The sequence below is a fragment of the Mya arenaria genome, chromosome 17, assembly GCF_026914265.1.
Source record: "Mya arenaria isolate MELC-2E11 chromosome 17, ASM2691426v1".
Taxonomy (NCBI): Eukaryota; Metazoa; Mollusca; class Bivalvia; order Myida; family Myidae; genus Mya; species Mya arenaria.
This window is the reverse complement of record NC_069138.1, coordinates 40917905-40937872: the sequence shown is the minus strand read 5'-3', so window position 1 is coordinate 40937872 and position 19968 is coordinate 40917905. Positions and strand designations below refer to the sequence as shown.

Genomic DNA, 19968 nt, shown 5'->3' with positions numbered 1-19968 from the left:
ATGACGTCATTCGGCCGGTTCTTCTACCAAATATCCGTGCCAATCGCGGTATGATGTTGGCAAAGGATAACGCACCATGTCACGCGGCTAGGAGCACACAAGTTATGCCTGTAGCAAAGAACGTGCGAACACTCCAATGGCCTGCAAAAAGTCCACATTTATATCCGATCGAGCACGTATGGGACCTTTTGAAGCGCAGGGTGCGCGCCCAGCCGCTGCAACCAAATCTCAGGGTGCTCACGCGTGTTATTCATCAGATTTGGGAAGCCATTCCACAACAGTATCTTCACAGATACATTATATCAATGAGGACATGGTGCCTCGCTGTAATTGCCGCATCATTGTGACATACAAAGTATTAAAACAAAATCAAATACGATCTTGCAGTTTTTGTTTTAAGGGTTTCAATGTTAACCCTATGTGTTAAGTTTGTTCCCGTAATCATATTTCAATGAAGTTTTGTTTTACGTATTAGGAATAAATCGTATTAAACTTATATTTGGTTATTTGTATTTTTCTCCAAATACTTTTCCTAAAATATGATAAAAACTAGGCGGCTAATTAGGAATTCGTCATAGTGTACATAGTATGACGCTATTTTTAAAAATAAATAATCGTTCTACTGCGTCAGAAAACTGTTTCTAGATTGATTGTCTTACAATAAACCAATAACTCTACCTGGGGATGATGCTGGTACCGGCCTTGAGGTCGTCTTGAATGTTGTTGTTGTTGGCATTGTTGTTGTTGTTGTTGTTGTTGGAGTTGTTGTGGTTGGTTCTGGCGTTGTTGTTGTTGTTGTTGTTATTGTTGTTGTTGTGGTAGTTGTGGTGGAAGTGGTACTCGTCGTAGGTAGAACAAAACCTGGACAGAAATACAACGACCGTAGTGCTTTACTGAATTAATGAAAATTAATATTAAAATACGGATATGCATGTGGCTGGAATTATACATTAAAGTCGTCTGGAGATTTCCTTTAGGCTCCCTATAGTTTCGTTTCGTATTGGTTGACCGATACACCAATCACCATAGAACAAGATTTGTATATACATGTACATGTATATGTATTATGTGTATTTTACTTATTAATGACTAAACATAATGTTATAGCCATTTTGATTTAACTAATGTACTTATGGATAATTTATGTTTATTCGAAATTTTAGTTTTATTTTGATTGTTTCATTTTGTAATGTGTATGCATTGAATCATAGATTTGTTTCGTGATTATCAGACTGCTTACTTCCCTTGACAGTAAAAAAAAACTTGAAAAAAAGTCAACTTTCAGAACTACTTTTAAAGTCCATTACAGTCACCTTTGATCAAAACAGAACACTTCACTTTGAAAAAAGTGAATATTTCACAAATTATAGAAGAACAAAAATAACGAGCTTTACTTAATCGTGCTTTAATAAAACATACTTAATTAGTTGGGAGAAAGCTGCCCAAGGGCATCCATCTTCTTTAAGCATCGTACATGTTACAGCCGATACTATCCGCAACTAGGAATGGGCTAAAAGGATATATACTCCAGTACCTGGTGGCAGTGTATATATGTTCTGTTCGCGGTCCACACACTGGTTCTTTTCGTTTGGATCGCTATAGCTCTCCCGGGGCAGCACACAACAGTACGTACATACACTTCCGGCCGCCATCATCGTGGTGTCCTGGGCCGCGCAGCCGGATGTGGCGTTTGACAACGCCCACTGGGTTAGACAGTCTGTCCGGCTCATGCATCTGAAAAAATAGTTAGACTCGGACCAACGACTTCCGATTATACGGTAGTTTGTCTCTTAGAATCCAAGTTTAAAGGGTGCTGTGCAAAATTTAAACAAGTGAAATGCTGGCCTTAAAATAGTGAATAAGTATTCTGTTTATTGAAGAATAAAATCCGCTGAGCACTACCTCAAATTTAAATATACAAGAAAAGAACGGAGCGATTTTACAATCGGTGCGCCATGAATGATGACAAAATAATATGATTATTCAAATTATTCCACGAACCCCTTGCTTTTGATCAGTTGGTTCCCGTCATAGTATAGCGTGGTGGCGCAGACGGCGGGGTAGTAGCAGACGTGGAACTGATTATTACATCCGGTACAGTTGTGTTCCGGCACGTGGTCGTTACACTCGCAACACGCTGGGTACCAAAACATTGGTGTTATACGAATGGTGTTTAGTGGCATTGCTTAATATACAGCTCATACCCCAGAGTTGTTAAAATGTTTGAACAAAGAATGCTCCTTAGCTAAGGTAAGTATAATGTTTCACAAAACCAACGGATTTTCAGTATTCTCTAACTAAACATCGGAACAATCATAACAGCACAATATTTTATTGTATGGCAGTGTTTTATCTATTTTAATAAATAAACTGGTTGCCTAGTTAACAACTCACGTGTTGGCTGATCACGAGCTTCAATGAACCTCCGGACACGTCCATTTCCGGGACCTGTGATCCTCGGGTCGGCGTCACATAGAAAACCTAGGGGTGTAAACGGATTGAACACGTCTCAGTATATGTCTAGCTAGTTCGGAAGTATGTACCATAGAGCTGATATGAATCACGTACATGTATGCTTCCTACAGTCGATGTCCATTTTAGCGGACTACTAAAGTCTAATATTGGGACAACATGATAAAGTGTCTCTGAATGGACGACTTTACTTAAAAACTTCAGATAAATAATTTGTCGAGACTTCATGCGAAGTGTTGAGGCTTCATGGCATGTGTCGAGGCTCTATGCCAAGTGTCGAGGTCACATGCCAAGTGTCGAGGTCACATGCCAAGTGTCGAGGCTTCATGCCAAGTGTCGAGGTCACATGCCAAGTGTCGAGGTCACATGCCAAGTATCGAGGCTTCATGCCAAGTGTCGAGGTCACACGCCAAGTGTCGAGGTCACACGCCAAGTGTTGAGGCCACAAGCCACGTTTCGAGGCTTCGTGTAAAGTATTGAGGCTTGATGACGAGTATAGAGGCTATATGTCATGTGTCGAGACTTCATGTTAATTATCGAGGCTACAAGTCCTGCGTAGAGGCTACATGTCGGGGCTACAAGGCAGTTGCCGAGGCTACAGGCTACATCTTGACAGGTCATTTGTGGAAGCTACATGCCATGCATCGCAAGGATAACCAAGTATCAGTCAGCTTTGTGTCATCAGTTCCTTTTTAACTGAACCTTGAATACGAGGATAAAAACTTTAAAAGAATTCTGTTTTACTTTGAAGCATACATACTTTGGTAAATAAAACACTTACCACATACTATACACAATAAGCTCCAACACAAAATGGGTAAAGTTTTTGTCATTATGAAGCGAATGTTTTCAAAATAAGGAACGGTTTATCCTTTTAACTACAGATCATGGATATTACACTAGTACACACGTACTGAATGATGTTAATGTACAGATTAGGTTTATTTCGTTATTCAATGACATAAGACATGGGACCAGCTCGGTAACCAAGGTATGTACAGTCACATGGCGCGAGCGCAGTTTATTCAGTTCGTAACAATATTTGCCAAGACTCAAATTCAAACGGCTGGATGTCCAAACCTTTCTGCTTTTTATTTCAATGTTCTGTATTGTTATTATTTTAATGTTGACACTATTCATCGGTGGCCGTATCGATCAGTGCTGAACCCTTACAGAGGTGGAGGGAACCACTTTAAGCTAACTGCCGTTATGGCGGCCGGATGAATCCATCCTATAAAACACGCATTAGGAACACGTGAACTTCATTCATTAAAGTTTTGCGTCTTGTGCCCAAGGCTAGGAAAACTGAATTATTCAATGTTTCAAAGTATCTGAAATATCACTTATTATGGCAGAAGATGCGTGCCTTATATTAGAAATGATTATTTTTAACAGATGCGTCACTGTGTACCATCTTTGCTCCTGTGATAGTTATGCCAAACAGAATTGAAACTTTGCTCTCCTGCATCTCAACCCCAGACTAAAGGCCTAAGTGAATATACGCCCAGAAACCACTCAAGGCCTTAGTGAATATAAGCCCAGAAACCACTCAAGGCCTTAGTGAATATACGCCCAGAAACCACACAAGACCTTAGTGAATATACGCCCAAAAACCACACAAGACTTTAGTGAATATACGCCCAGAAACCACGCAAGATCTTAGTGAATATACGCCCAGAAACCACACAAGACCTTAGTGAATATACGCCCAAAAACCACACAAGACCTTAGTGAATATACGCCCAGAAACCACGCAAGATCTTAGTGAATATACGCCCAGAAACCACGCAAGATCTTAGTGAATATACACCAAGAAACCACGCAAGATCTTAGTGAATATACGCCCAGAAACCACGCAAGATCTTAGTGAATATACGCCCAGAAACCACGCAAGATCTTAGTGAATATACGCCCAGAAACCACGCAAGATCTTAGTGAATATACGCCCAGAAACCACGCAAGACCTTAGTGAATATACGCCCAGAAACCACGCAAGACCTTGGTGAATATACGCCCAGAAACCACGCAAGACCTTAGTGAATATACGCCCAGAAACCACGCAAGACCTTGGTGAATATACGCCCAGAAACCACACAAGACCTTAGTGAATATACGCCCAGAAACCACGCAAGATCTTAGTGAATATACGCCCAGAAACCACGCAAGATCTTAGTGAATATACGCCCAGAAACCACGCAAGATCTTAGTGAATATACGCCCAGAAACCACGCAAGACCTTGGTGAATATACGCCCAGAAACCACGCAAGATCTTAGTGAATATACGCCCAGAAACCACGCAAGATCTTAGTGAATATACGCCCAGAAACCACGCAAGATCTTAGTGAATATACGCCCAGAAACCACGCAAGATCTTAGTGAATATACGCCCAGAAACCACGCAAGACCTTAGTGAATATACGCCCAGAAACCACGCAAGATCTTAGTGAATATACGCCCAGAAACCACGCAAGATCTTAGTGAATATACGCCCAGAAACCACGCAAGATCTTAGTGAATATACGCCCAGAAACCACGCAAGATCTTAGTGAATATACGCCCAGAAACCACGCAAGATCTTAGTGAATATACGCCCAGAAACCACACAAGATCTTAGTGAATATACGCCCAGAAACCACGCAAGATCTTAGTGAATATACGCCCAGAAACCACGCAAGATCTTAGTGAATATACGCCCAGAAACCACGCAAGATTTTAGTGAATATACGCCCAGAAACCACGCAAGATCTTAGTGAATATACGCCCAGAAACCACGCAAGATCTTAGTGAATATACGCCCAGAAACCACGCAAGATCTTAGTGAATATACGCCCAGAAACCACGCAAGACCTTGGTGAATATACGCCCAGAAACCACGCAAGATCTTAGTGAATATACGCCCAGAAACCACGCAAGATCTTAGTGAATATACGCCCAGAAACCACACAAGACCTTAGTGAATATACGCCCAGAAACCACGCAAGATCTTAGTGAATATACGCCCAGAAACCACGCAAGACCTTGGTGAATATACGCCCAGAAACCACACAAGACCTTAGTGAATATACGCCCAGAAACCACGCAAGATCTTAGTGAATATACGCCCAGAAACCACGCAAGATCTTAGTGAATATACGCCCAGAAACCACGCAAGATCTTAGTGAATATACGCCCAGAAACCACGCAAGATCTTAGTGAATATACGCCCAGAAACCACACAAGACCTTGGTGAATATACGCCCAGAAACCACACAAGACCTTAGTGAATATACGCCCAAAAACCACGCAAGATCTTAGTGAATATACGCCCAAAAACCACGCAAGATCTTAGTGAATATACGCCCAGAAACCACACAAGACCTTGGTGAATATACGCCCAGAAACCACGCAAGATCTTAGTGAATATACGCCCAGAAACCACACAAGATCTTAGTGAATATACGCCCAGAAACCACACAAGATCTTAGTGAATATACGCCCAGAAACCACGCAAGATCTTAGTGAATATACGCCCAGAAACCACGCAAGATCTTAGTGAATATACGCCCAGAAACCACACAAGACCTTAGTGAATATACGCCCAAAAACCACACAAGACCTTAGTGAATATACGCCCAGAAACCACGCAAGATCTTAGTGAATATACGCCCAGAAACCACGCAAGATCTTAGTGAATATACGCCCAGAAACCACGCAAGACCTTAGTGAATATACGCCCAGAAACCACGCAAGACCTTAGTGAATATACGCCCAGAAACCACGCAAGACCTTAGTGAATATACGCCCAGAAACCACGCAAGATCTTGGTGAATATACGCCCAGAAACCACACAAGACCTTAGTGAATATACGCCCAGAAACCACACAAGACTTTGGTGAATATACGCCCAGAAACCACGCAAGACCTTAGTGAATATACGCCCAGAAACCACGCAAGACCTTAGTGAATATACGCCCAGAAACCACGCAAGATCTTAGTGAATATACGCCCAGAAACCACACAAGACTTTGGTGAATATACGCCAAGAAACCACACAAGACCTTACTGAATATACGCCCAGAAACCACGCAAGATCTTGGTGAATATACGCCCAGAAACCACACAAGATCTTAGTGAATATACGCCCAGAAACCACACAAGACTTTGGTGAATATACGCCCAGAAACCACGCAAGACCTTAGTGAATATACGCCCAGAAACCACGCAAGACCTTAGTGAATATACGCCCAGAAACCACGCAAGACCTTAGTGAATATACGCCCAGAAACCACGCAAGATCTTAGTGAATATACGCCCAGAAACCACACAAGACCTTGGTGAATATACGCCCAGAAACCACACAAGATCTTAGTGAATATACGCCCAGAAACCACGCAAGATCTTAGTGAATATACGCCCAGAAACCACGCAAGATCTTAGTGAATATACGCCCAGAAACCACGCAAGACCTTGGTGAATATACGCCCAGAAACCACACAAGACCTTAGTGAATATACGCCCAGAAACCACGCAAGACCTTAGTGAATATACGCCCAGAAACCACGCAAGATCTTAGTGAATATACGCCCAGAAACCACGCAAGATCTTAGTGAATATACGCCCAGAAACCACGCAAGATCTTAGTGAATATACGCCCAGAAACCACACAAGACCTTAGTGAATATACGCCCAGAAACCACGCAAGATCTTAGTGAATATACGCCCAGAAACCACACAAGACCTTAGTGAATATACGCCCAAAAACCACACAAGACCTTAGTGAATATACGCCCAGAAACCACGCAAGATCTTAGTGAATATACGCCCAGAAACCACACAAGACCTTAGTGAATATACGCCCAAAAACCACACAAGACCTTAGTGAATATACGCCCAGAAACCACGCAAGATCTTAGTGAATATACGCCCAGAAACCACACAAGACCTTAGTGAATATACGCCCAAAAACCACAAGTTGTTGTGAGTAAAAACTTTCTGTCAAAATAATCTGCCCCTGAAGTTACAAAGTCTGACCGTATATAAAACTTATATTTCGCTGGCTTCGCACCTGTCCACTGTATGTACCAACCGATAAAAAGATAACAAACCCTTGTTTTATTAACATTTTTGTTTAATAAAACCCATAACAATCGTATTCACACAGGTTATATCGAATAGTAAAACAAAACTCTTCAATTATTCCAGTCTTAAACAAATTATTGATTAATACAAGTATAATAAAATATTAAAACGTAGATTAGCTTTTGTATGTGGTAAATGAAAAAAACTGTATGTGTATAAGTCTTAGCATATTTGCAGGTCTGTGCCACAATGGTGTAGATGCACTTCAACTGTTAATTCAATTATTATTTCAACTTTTCATCACCAATAAAAACGTTTAGTTAAAAATCAAATATAGTGTTAGGACATGCATAACAACTATCATAAACAGATACAGGTGGGAAAATGTACATGTAGGTAACACATTTAAAAACAATCTCTGCAAACGACGTTGTATAAACGTTCAATGACGGTGTGTTTACGTCCAATGACGTAACATATAAACGTTCAATGACGTGGTGTTTACGTTAAATGACGCAACATATAAACGTTCAATGACGTGGTGTTTACGTCCAATGACGTAACATATAAACGTTCGATGACGTGGTGTTTACGTTAAATGACGCAACATATAAACGTTCAATGACGTGGTGTTTACGTTAAATGACGTTCAATATAAACGTTCAATGACGGTGTGTTTACGTTAAATGACGTTACATACAAACGTTCAATGACGTGGTGTTTACGTTAAATGACGTTCAACATAAACGTTCAATGACGGTGTGTTTACGTTAAATGACGTTACATATAAACGTTCAATGATGTAGCAAACATGTTTAATGAGGAGACAGAGTTTTTACTGCTGTAATACGTACACATACCTACAACATCAAACACATGGAAACTATAAAATATCACAGACTATGTTCTCTACTTGAACTTAAATGTACATGTAGTTCAACTGATTAACTAAATCTGCGTTTAATGGCAATTATAAGGCCCCCTATTTCTCGATCAATCTAAAGCCAACAATTGGTATAACAAAACATGTAAAAATACCTATGGTTCTTGTTCGAAAAAAATAAATAGTGCAAAAATATATCAGTGTTTTTTAAATTTACCTGTAAAGCACCTGAGTAAATGCAACATTGAGTCAATTTTGCTTAAAAAATCCTTACTAACATAAGTATTGGCAACACAAGAAATGGCAATAAAGTAAGTGTTATTGAGCTTCCGGAACTCCTGACCAAACTCTCTAACACGGGGTCTTCTATCGTGGCCACGTGATCGCCTGGCTTGGTCACTGGAACAGGTATTTCCGGTTTAGAGGTTGTACCCGGCTGACCCGGATTTACCGGATGTGCGGGGCTGGAAGAACTCGGATTCCCTGGTAATGAAAAACATGGTATAAACAACATTTAAAGTTTTGCTTAGGTGATTGATAAAAATATAACAAAATGTACACGCTGAACACTAAAATGGGGCACAATATAGGTTGGTGATCATAAAGGCAAATGTATCAAACATAATTAATAAAACATTAAAAATGGAAATTCATACATATACTCTCAAACTAAACCGAGTGTTGTGAAATAAACTAATAGATGCTTTAATGAGTGTTTCATTTCAAGATGGCGGGGGGGGGGGGGGTCTCGTCTACAAGTACCTGCTGGTGTTGTGGACGGAGTGGCAGTAGACGGACGGTGGCTGGTTGAGAACACTATCTCCGGCCGTGGAGGGGAGTTGGCGGGCGTCCCGGTCGCTGGAGAAACAAAAAAAACCTATGTCTCATAGTTCAAAAAGGAATAGGCCACTAGCTTTTGGCTGAATTTCTCTGAGTACGCAATGAGATCCTGATGGTTTTATGTCACGGGGAGCAATGACAACTTTAAAGCGATAAACTACAAAAACAACACTTATTTTAGATGGTTCAAACTCACGTGGCTGCTCTGGCCTCTCAATGAGCGGCGGTTTCGGTGGAATTTCCGTTTTGTAAACGAACAACGTCGGACTGCTAACGTGCACGAGCGTAGGAGCGATACTTTCGGCGCTCCGCTTCCGTCGCTTTCCCGCTACATGAAATAAAAGAAAGTTCTATTAGCTTACTTGTTGCTTTTTTTTGTCGAAAATGAAAATTTAGATAGATAAATAATCGTTGAAAAGCCCAATGGTACGATTTCACATAATGGTGTGTAAAGCTCGCGCATTTATCTGCGCTTTTCATTGTTATTTTTATTATTTGCCCTCTAACACTGAACGTAAAGCAGATATGTCTCTACCTGGTGCGGCGGTGGTGGTTGTGGTTGTGTTTGTGGGGAGGCAGCTGCGGTCACACTGTGGGGAGGGGTCGTCAAGCGCGCACACGTAGGCATCACAGTGGATATACACTTCCGTAAACTGTACAAACTTGAACGTCTGGTAGCGGTAGCCCCACCATGTCTCGTTGATCGGGAAGAAACCAACAGTCTGGTCGGAGACGCACCTGAAAACGTTCAAAGAAACGGACGTCATAATACCGGATGTTTCACAAATATTTGTATTAATTAACAAATCATTGTATCAATTTTATTCTACTACGTATTTATGACATCACGTCATTTAATCATAATGAACGTCAATAAATTTGAATGGCTTTGGGCAGACATATTTCATTAACTCACTAGACTTTCTGCACTACTAAAATTCCAAGGTAATTCGTAGGTAAGATCATAAGTATCTTCCATGGCCAACCAGGTAATATAGGTTCATTCCAACCCGGTAGTAGGGTGTGTTGTGGAAACGAGGTTTACCGAGATTCCTCAGAACACCCTGCGCGAGGGTCGGGATGAACATATCTTACACGAGCGGCTATGGTTGATGCTTTTTCTCCCACCTCAGTTCAACAAAATATGAAAATATATATTTTTTGCTGGAACTCTTGTGCGTAGTGATAACAATTCGCGTAGATTTACAATATGAAAATAGTCAAATCGTTCTTTAAATAGTTTTAGGGAGAGTGCAGCCATATTTCTTTGTATACAGCTTGAAAACCTTTTTGGCGACATTTGCAGCGAGAAATGTTTTATTTTGATTTTAATTATTGCCACAAGACGAGGTATGTCTATCATTTTATTGCTTTCATCGACATTGATGTAAACGCAAAGTCATCGCAAAGAATATGGCAGCCATAACCGTTTCTTGGGAAGTCCACGTGAAAAACAAGCTTATTGCTGCTGACTATACAAATGTAGTTCCATAAGGGTACTTAATAATCTTTACCCGAGGGCATATAAGGATTTCCAGCATGGCCAAATATTTGGATCTACTTATCTGGGGTTGGAGAAACACAATTCTAATATACAGTAAAAGTTAAAGGTCATGGAAGTGTATATAACATGCTACAAAACTAATAGAATCTAAATTTCTTTCGCTTTCATTTGTTTATACGATAAAATATATGGAAGGGAATATCCGCCAGGACATGCATGCTGCTAAATGACAATTGCATATTGCCTTGTGTTATTTGATGTATGTGAATCACATATTCTTGCGTGTAAATGGCAAATGCATCCATTCTGTGCCATCTTAAAATGTTAATGCGAACAAGTTCTTATTGCTTTGTACGTTTTACTTTGTGAAATTGATTAAATCATTCCTCCATTATTTAATACTGACACATGCATGTTAACATTTAGTTGTTGCCCATTGTTGTTGTTTTGTATATAGGTCCCTGTTTTAGGTTTCATTCATAAATCTGTCAAATGGATTCTTACTTTTGCTATCTTCACTTGCGTAGCTGTGCTCTTTGATATGCTGGATGTTAATATACCCGTATATATTTATTAGATATCAAGTAATAGTAGTTTAGGCATTAAATGATTGAAAGTTATGCAAGGCGAAAACAATACTAAGTAAGCACTAAGCAACATGAAGTTTATCAAATGAGCCTTTACCATTTGTAATATGTAATTCATATAACGCCGGGAACCAGAATTTCCGGCAGTTTCCGTAAAATCGATGAACCATGCACGGTGTCTTAGAAAAAAAATGCCAGACGGATTCGACCACAACCAAACAACAAACCGAAAACACCAAACCGAAAACAATCAAGAATCAGTATTTAGGTAAGCTCATTTGGAAAAATCCATGCAATTTAATTGTGCCAATAATGTTAAAACCTAGTCAGGAAGAGAAATATGTTCAGTATCAATAACACTATCATAAAACACTGTGAGCATTTCGGAATAGGACCCCAATTCGGACAGTTGAGAGTTTTCGTAAATAACTAGAGACAGTGTGGATTTAAGTAAACGACAGTGTGTATTTTGGCAGATGCTTGTTTACATAATTACGTCAAAGATTTCTGTGTACTACACATGTGATGAGGGTAGAAAATACAGGAGTTGGAAATTCAAGACATTGTTCTGTTTGTGACTGAGTACAAAGAATTTTGGAAGAACGGTATCACATATTTTCGTAATTAAATTTGTTATTAATGCACCAGTCAATTGAAACAACGCCCCCCCCCCCCCCCCCCCCCCGGGGATAGCCAGGGAAAAGGGCCGTGTTTTTACTTTCCAGGTGCCCCCGCAGGGCCGGGTGACCGCGGTGGTTTTGTCATAGCGTCAAATTTAGCGGAGATTGGGCCTTATATAGAGTCTCTGGGGTGCGGGGGCATTTGTCCGGGGTTTAACCATCAGTTTGTCCCTGCAGGGCGGGGATTTTACCCGAGGTTTCACTTTGCTGGACCGAAAGTCAAACTCCCAGCTATTCCCCGGACCTGGGGGGGGGGGGGGGCGTGGTAACAATTGACTGGTGTATAATATTACCAAATTAAGCCATTGATGCAAATAATCTGTTCAGTAGAGCATAGCCATACATGATACACTGACAGGTTATCCACCAGTCAATTGTAACCACGGCCCCCAGGTCCGGGGTATACCGGGGATAACCGGGGAAATGGGCCTTGTTTTTACCTTTCGGGTGGCCATTTGTCTTCGCTTTAAATATAACCGGGAATGGGCCTTACCTAGGGTCCCTGGGATGCTGGGGCATTTGTCAGGGAATTTACCATCTGTTCGTACCCGCAGGGCAGGGATTTTAGCCGGGGTTAACTGGACCGAAAGTCAAAGTCCCTGCTATTCCCCGGACCGGGGGGGGGGGGGGGGTACAATTGACTGGTGCATAATATTATTTTATTTTATAATAATTTTTATTATTCAGTCAGTAACAAGAATAATAACAAGCAATTGGATATTCTATGTTTTGCAAGAAATTTTCTTTCAAAAAACTGAGAAAACTAAATTGTTACATGATATGAAGTAAACCGTAACATGTCTTATAAACCTCTTTTAAACCATTAACATGAGAAGTTGAGAACCAATCCTTTAGTAGTTAAATTACAAAGAAAATTTGAAATAAGGTCTGTAGTGACTTACTGCCTTGTTTAGCATCTGACTAAATAAATTAGCATATAGTAACACCTCTACATTTCAACATTAACTAGAATTAACCAGAAAAAGAAAATAAGTCAGTAGCGACTACGTCCCTTGTTTCCATAATCGATTGTTCTAATTTCACTATCGATTGTTGCCGACGTAGGTCTTTCTGATCAATTGTCGATTATAATCAATCATCGACACAACACTAATCTCTATACTGGTGATCATAGCTGGGGGGCACGTTCTAAAGCACTGTAGATGACATATGACCATTTTTACTGATGTTCATAGTTGACATACACATTTTAAGGTGCTGCTGTTAGACAACTGACCGTCTATTTCTATACTGGTGACCATTGCTAGGGGATATGTTTTAAAGTGACCTGCTCATGATTTGTTAAATGCACTTTTTTTTTTAATTAATTCCGAAATAAAGAGTGGCAAATCATAAGGAGTGTTAAAACAAAATTACCAAAAGCTGGAACCTTCAGCAAATGTTGATACATGTATTTGCTCAAATATCGTTTTGATGAACACAATTTCAAACGCATTAGTCATGTTATCACATGATATTATGAATGTTTCCTTAACAGGTCAACATATCCACCATTTTTGTTAAAGTCCTGGTGGTTTTGTGGACTAGCCGGCTGTTTTCTACTGTTTTCTTGGTTTTACCAGCGTGGTTTCGAACCCCACTAAAACCGGAATACTGTTTTAAGCACTGTATTTTTTTCTGCAATTTTTATATCATAAAATAACGATAAAATACGTGTTTTCAGATGCAATACCGGGAAAACTAATTTTTGGTCCAAAAACATAAGCGATTCACTTTAAAGGACTGCATCTAGAAAACTTGGTATATGTCTTCATATGAATAGTTATAGTGATGACACCTGATGTGAAGTTCTAAATCTTAAACAATGCAGTTTATCAACTGAATACCTGAAATCATTGACCTAAGATTGGATTCAAAAGTTAAGTTTGATTCAGTTGAAAAAACTATGAAATTAAAATAATGTTGCTTGATTTTGAAGTCTACAGATAATACACAGGATTTATGTAAGAAATATGGTTAGAATCAGTAAAGACTTGAAAGAAAGTCTTAACTGGTTGTGTAAAGAAACAGATAACTTTTAATTAAGTGAAAAAACATAAAAATGGAATTACATGTAGAGAAAACGTCAGAAAACCATTGGATTAAGAAAGAGATCTACAAGAATAGGTTGGATTATGTGAAGAAAACTACTAGATCAACAATTGGATTAACCTGAGATATTACAAGAACATCAAATTAAGAAGATGATCTACAAATATAGATTGGATTATATGAAGAAACTACTAGATCAACAAAATTGGATTCACCTGAGGAATTACAAGAAACTATATGATGAAAGTCTTTTTACGGTGCTTTAAAAAAAAATGTTCATCGGAAATGGGCCAAAATTCAAGAGAATATTGAAATTATATGAAGAAACTACTAGATAAACAGAATTGGATTCACCTGAGGAATTACAAGAAACTATATGATGAAGGTCTTTTTTACTGTGCTTTGAAAAAAGTTCATCTGAAATGGGCCAGAGTTGAAGAGAAGATTGAAATAATATGAAAGAATTGTGTGGATTTTTGATGACATGATTGAGTCTGTGACAAAAAACACTTCCATTGTAGGTAGTTTTCCATGCTTGGTGAAATTAAGAAATAGTTTTTCATACAAGTATGGTTACTTATCTGCATGGAAATATCAACATCAAGTGGAACTAATGTGAATTGTGTCACAAATTATTTCTTCTGAAAGTACACCGTAACTATTACACACTTCTGTTTGCAAATCACGTTAGATCAAGGATCTGAAGCATTAATTGATCTTGGCGTTTGTTCAGGCTTAAACCACCAAGTGAATTTCCTTTAAAGTCTAACAGCTATGGCTTATCATTCAACTTCATACATCGAAAAAACACTAACTTTTGCTAACACCATCAGCAATTTGACCTGTTGTTTAACTAATCACAGAACTTTCCCTTGAAAAAGCGGGCTCCTTACCACACAAACCATCCATGTACAGTTTGCATTGATCTCCCCTCGACCAGCCTATTGGATCGTAGTCTTAAAGTATGCTTGCACAACTGCATCGTTACAAAAGGATATCTTTGAAGAGGTGATAATGACTACCTGGGGTATCTTTGAGAGGTGACCATAACTACCTGGGGTATCTTTGAAAGGTGATCATGACTACCTGGGGTATCTATGAAGAGGTGACCATAATTACCTGGGGTATCTATGAAGAGGTGACCATGACTACCTGGGGTATCTATGAAGAGGTGACCATAATTACCTGGGGTATCTATGAAGAGGTGACCATAATTACCTGGGGTATCTATGAAGAGGTGACCATAATTACCTGGGGTATCTATGAAGAGGTGACCATAATTACCTGGGGTATCTATGAAGAGGTGACCATAATTACCTGGGGTATCTATGAAGAGGTGACCATGACTACCTGGGGTATCTTTGAAAGGTGACCATGACTACCTGGGGTATCTATGAAGAGGTGACCATAATTACCTGGGGTATCTATGAAGAGGTGACCATAATTACCTGGGGTATCTATGAAGAGGTGACCATGACTACCTGGGGTATCTATGAAGAGGTGACCATGACTACCTGGGGTATCTTTGAGAGGTGATCATGACTACCTGGGATATCTTTGAGAGGTGACCATGACTACCTGGGGTATCTTTGAAGAGGTGATCATGACTACCTGGGATATCTATGAAGAGGTGATAATGACTACCTGGGATATCTATGAAGAGGTGACCATGACTACCTGGGGTATCTTTGAGAGGTGATCATGACTACCTGGGATATCTTTGAGAGGTGACCATGACTACCTGGGGTATCTTTGAAGAGGTGATCATGACTACCTGGGATATCTATGAAGAGGTGATAATGACTACCTGGGATATCTATGAAGAGTTGATCATGACTACCTGGGGTATCTATGAAGAGTTGATCATGACTACCTGGGATATCTATTAAGAGTTGATCATGACTACCTGGGGTATCTATGAAGAGGTGATGACTACCTGGGGTATCTATAAAGAGTTGATCATGACTACCTGGGATATCTATGAAGAGTTGATCATGGCTACCTGGGGTATCTATTAAGAGCTGATCATGACTACCTGGGGTATCTATGAAGAGTTGATCATGACTATCTGGGGTTTCTATGAAAATGTAATCATGACTACCTGGGGTATCTATAAAGAGATGATCGTGACTACCTGAGGTATCTTTGAAGAGTTGATCATGACTACCTGGGATATCTTTGAAGATTATAGGGTGTACATGTAGTGTGATGGTCCTGAACAACTGTGTAACAGGTATTGGAGTTTTAAGTGAAAATGCCAACTTGCCCCAAACCTTGAACTGGACACCAACAGCCTCCTTATTCTTCAAATGGTCAAGCTTGTCAACATGGTTAAAATTTTACATGTTCACTAAAAAACACGTTTTTTGGGGAAATTAAGAAAACAAATACACACTACAGCAAAAAAGTGTAGGTCCAGCAGAAAAAATAGTGATCAGTCAGGTTTGTGGAAACAAACAAAAAAAACATTTCGCCTTAGCTGTACACTGGGCTTTTTTAAAAGTCAGTCAAATATGACTGCATTTTAACCTTTTATTGTTCATTTAACTAATTAAGACAATTATCTGTCAGTATGTGCAAAGATCTTGCATAAATTTATTAAAATAATTTGGTTAAAAAGCAATGACTGTAATATTGACTTTTGACCATAAAGAATGTTTTACTATTAATTTATACCAGTGATTTCCTGGTATTAAATACAAGCAGGAATTGATATAAGAGGGGATGATTAAGGGCGCAACCTTTTGCCACATGCCTCTCAGAGATGAAAATTATACAGTTTTAAATGTTTGCAGTGAGGCTCAGGGTGATTTTAAACAATTCATGTGCATGGTGCATATTTAGCCTATTTTATAACCTTTTCACAATATTGACATAATAAGCAAGTTGAATAAATTACACAGATTTAATAACATGTAAATGCAAAACTTTTTATATAATTATACAAAAACATTGGCTCTGAAACATAACGTATCATATAGTCTTTGTTTAAAGCTGCTCTTTCACAGCCGGATCAACTGATTTGACATCTTAATTGTCTTGGAATGAGGTATTTTTTGCTAGATGTCTAGAAAACAGTGATATATATGACTGCTTTCAAAAGATCAGATAGTTTTTTCTTAAATTTCCAATAACATGGGCGAATGCAAAAAGGTTCCAAGTGACATTAAATAAAGAAGCAGATAGAACCTTTTTGCTTTCACCCCCTTGAATTGATAATTGATGTTTTATGGCTACAAAAGTTACTTATAGACGCTTTAAGAAAATTAAAATTTTCAGCAGTTTTTCACACAATTGAGATCTGTTCTATTGTTTAATCTTAAATGAAGGATGCTTCTGAGACAAAACATGCAAAATAATGAAACAAGATAAGATCAACAATGACCCTAATTTGTGATGGTCAAGTTTCTGACACAAAGCGTAATAGTATTTACAGTTACATGCACAAATAATGATTTGCAATGCTAATAAGCTCTTGCTGAATTTCAGCAGGACCCTGTTACATATGTGTTGGACTGATATATCAATCACTAAATATCAATGGTATAAGGTCAAATAATTTAAGAGTCATTGTGCAGAATAACCACTGTTTGCCATGACCATCACCTTTGACCAACAAACTTCAAAAACAATACTGGTCATGTTCTGGTCAAAGATAACCTACCATTAATCTTTCATGGTCTGAGGGGAACCTACCAAATGTATTTTCAAGATATTTACAAAAATAAAATGTGTCTGTTTGCAAACATATGCTAGTGTATATGCCCATTGTTTTTTACAATAGTGGCAAAATACATATAAAATACATTTAAGATCAATAAATCAATAACACAAAGCAGCCCAGTTTTTTTAAGTAACAGATTCTCTGCAAGCCAAGCTAAGGTAATTCTATTCAAAGAGCATGCAAACTGTCAACAGCCGGTTGAAGAGATTTTCCTGAGGAACAATCCTGGGGATTCATTTACTTCATTCTGTCAGAGTAGAGATGTTTCAATCTGACAGCCTGCAATTTAAATGTACTCATTTGAAAACTGTTCATATTCACAATGACTTTGTGTTAAAAAATTCCATTAAGTGATGTTACATCAAATGTTGCCCATATAGCCACAGACTATCATTAAACAGTAATTTTACAGGTATGAAGCTATGGCATTTACAGCATTTAAAATAAAACACATTTATGAAACAAATGATATAATTTACTTTGTCTGTATATAATTATTTATAAACTAATATGTTTTAAACAGATTATTATTTTTAGTTTTAAATACAGAAAATAATGTTGATGCTGAGGTCTTGGAAAGTTTATTCTTACACAAGGAAGAGGTGCAAAATGTATGCAGATGTCATTCTGTTGATGTTGTCATGGCTGCCACTGAGATCCTGGACTCAACGGCGTGGTCAAGTGTTGATCCAAGCAGCGATATATCTGCCATCGCTGTGGAAGGCTCTGGATAAAGGACGGCAAAGGTCCATGACCAGCTCCTAATAGCAAATTTAATTATGATAAATAGTATGAGATGCATTGTTTATTTAACATGTACATGGGTATATAATTTAACACTACATAATAATGCACCAGTCAATTGTAACCACGGGCCCCCAGGCCCGTGGGTATACCGGGGATAGCCGGGGAAATGGGCCGTGTTTTTACCTTCCAGGTGGCCCCGCAGTGCTGGGAAACTGCGGTGGTTTTGTCTTCCTGCCAAATATAGTGGGTAATGGGCCTTTCCTAGGGTCCCTTGGGTGCAGGGGCATTTGGCGGGGGTTTTACGAGCAGTTTGTCCCTGCAGGGTGAGGACTTTGCCCGAGCATGGCTGGACCGAAAGTCAAAGTCCCTGCTATTCCCTGGACCATGGGGGTGGGGGGCGTGGTTACAAATGACTGGTGCATAATCAACACACATATCCAACTTTCAAGAACCAGTTGACCAAACAGCGTATGAGATGACTAGGGTACGAACTGACTAAGTCTAAGGTAAGAGTAGTACTACTCATAAAACGTCACACATTGATTTCTATCATATTTTTTTTATTTTCTATAATGTGTTCCGCATGCAAACAGAAAATGTCAATAAGAAATAGGCATCGAAAAGGCTTTTAAAGCTTGTAAAATTACCTTTGCCGACAGGATATATCCCTGTCAGTCAGTAGTAGTGTATGTTTCTGTAATTTCAATCGAACGATCTATTCGTTTGTTGATCATAACTCATTTGAAGACAAAACTTCTCGCATCATCATTTCCAACGAAAACAACACAAGTACGGAAGTAGACGGGTAAGTTTGGACTCTCTCACCGTTTAACCCACGGAAACTGCCGAACACCTGAATTTGCTGTCGAGAGTGGTCTCCCGTATATAGTAATTTGCGCTAGAATTTGACATTTTTATTGGTTCCCTGTAATGTTATAATGCACTTACCAGAATAAAATTTTCGTTGTACTGCAAATTTACATATTTATTACTGTCGTGTGTGTTGGTTTATTTTTTTTCAGGGAAACTGTTCTATAAAAAAGAATCAAATGGCTGCAAACATGAATAATGTAAATTCCAAAAGGCAGTAACAATCCAGTTAAGAAATACGAAAGATCCACAAGGAAGTTAATTGCTCGTTACATTCAGTAGGCGCGAAGAAATCATAGAATGCAGTTATGATTAGTATAAATAAACATTTCAATATTGCAGTAAGCAAACAAAAAGGTTGAACGCACTTGTCAATATCATGCAAGAATGAATGATATTCATGAAAGGATTGTTTCCTTAACAATAAGAAGCAAGAAAGATGAATTGCTTGTACATCAAATGTTAGAAACTAAAATGCAGTTGTCATGTTGCAGAACGCATAAGCAAGTTAATAACATCACAATGTCATTTAGCAGTATGAATGTCCTGG

The 19968-nt window shown here is 39.0% G+C and overlaps 1 protein-coding gene and 1 long non-coding RNA gene across 2 annotated transcripts in view; both read right to left on the bottom strand.

Annotated features, from left to right (window-relative positions):
- Positions 1–19968, bottom strand: part of LOC128223487 (mucin-2-like) — a 42871-nt gene that overhangs the window by 7344 nt on the left and 15559 nt on the right. The window contains exons 9-17 of the mRNA XM_052932767.1: positions 9790–9992; positions 9451–9582; positions 9177–9272; positions 8689–8897; positions 3254–3278; positions 2395–2481; positions 2002–2137; positions 1535–1734; positions 679–861 (exon numbers count right to left, since the gene is read on the bottom strand). Coding sequence (XP_052788727.1) covers positions 679–861; positions 1535–1734; positions 2002–2137; positions 2395–2481; positions 3254–3278; positions 8689–8897; positions 9177–9272; positions 9451–9582; positions 9790–9992 — 1271 coding nt within the window. The remainder of the gene's footprint in view (positions 1–678; positions 862–1534; positions 1735–2001; positions 2138–2394; positions 2482–3253; positions 3279–8688; positions 8898–9176; positions 9273–9450; positions 9583–9789; positions 9993–19968) is intronic.
- LOC128223651 (uncharacterized) lies at positions 16969–19936 on the bottom strand. Its single transcript, XR_008259315.1, has 3 exons — positions 19196–19936; positions 18393–18562; positions 16969–18080 (listed from the first exon to the last, which is right to left on the bottom strand). It is a non-coding gene; the product is annotated as an uncharacterized LOC128223651 (long non-coding RNA).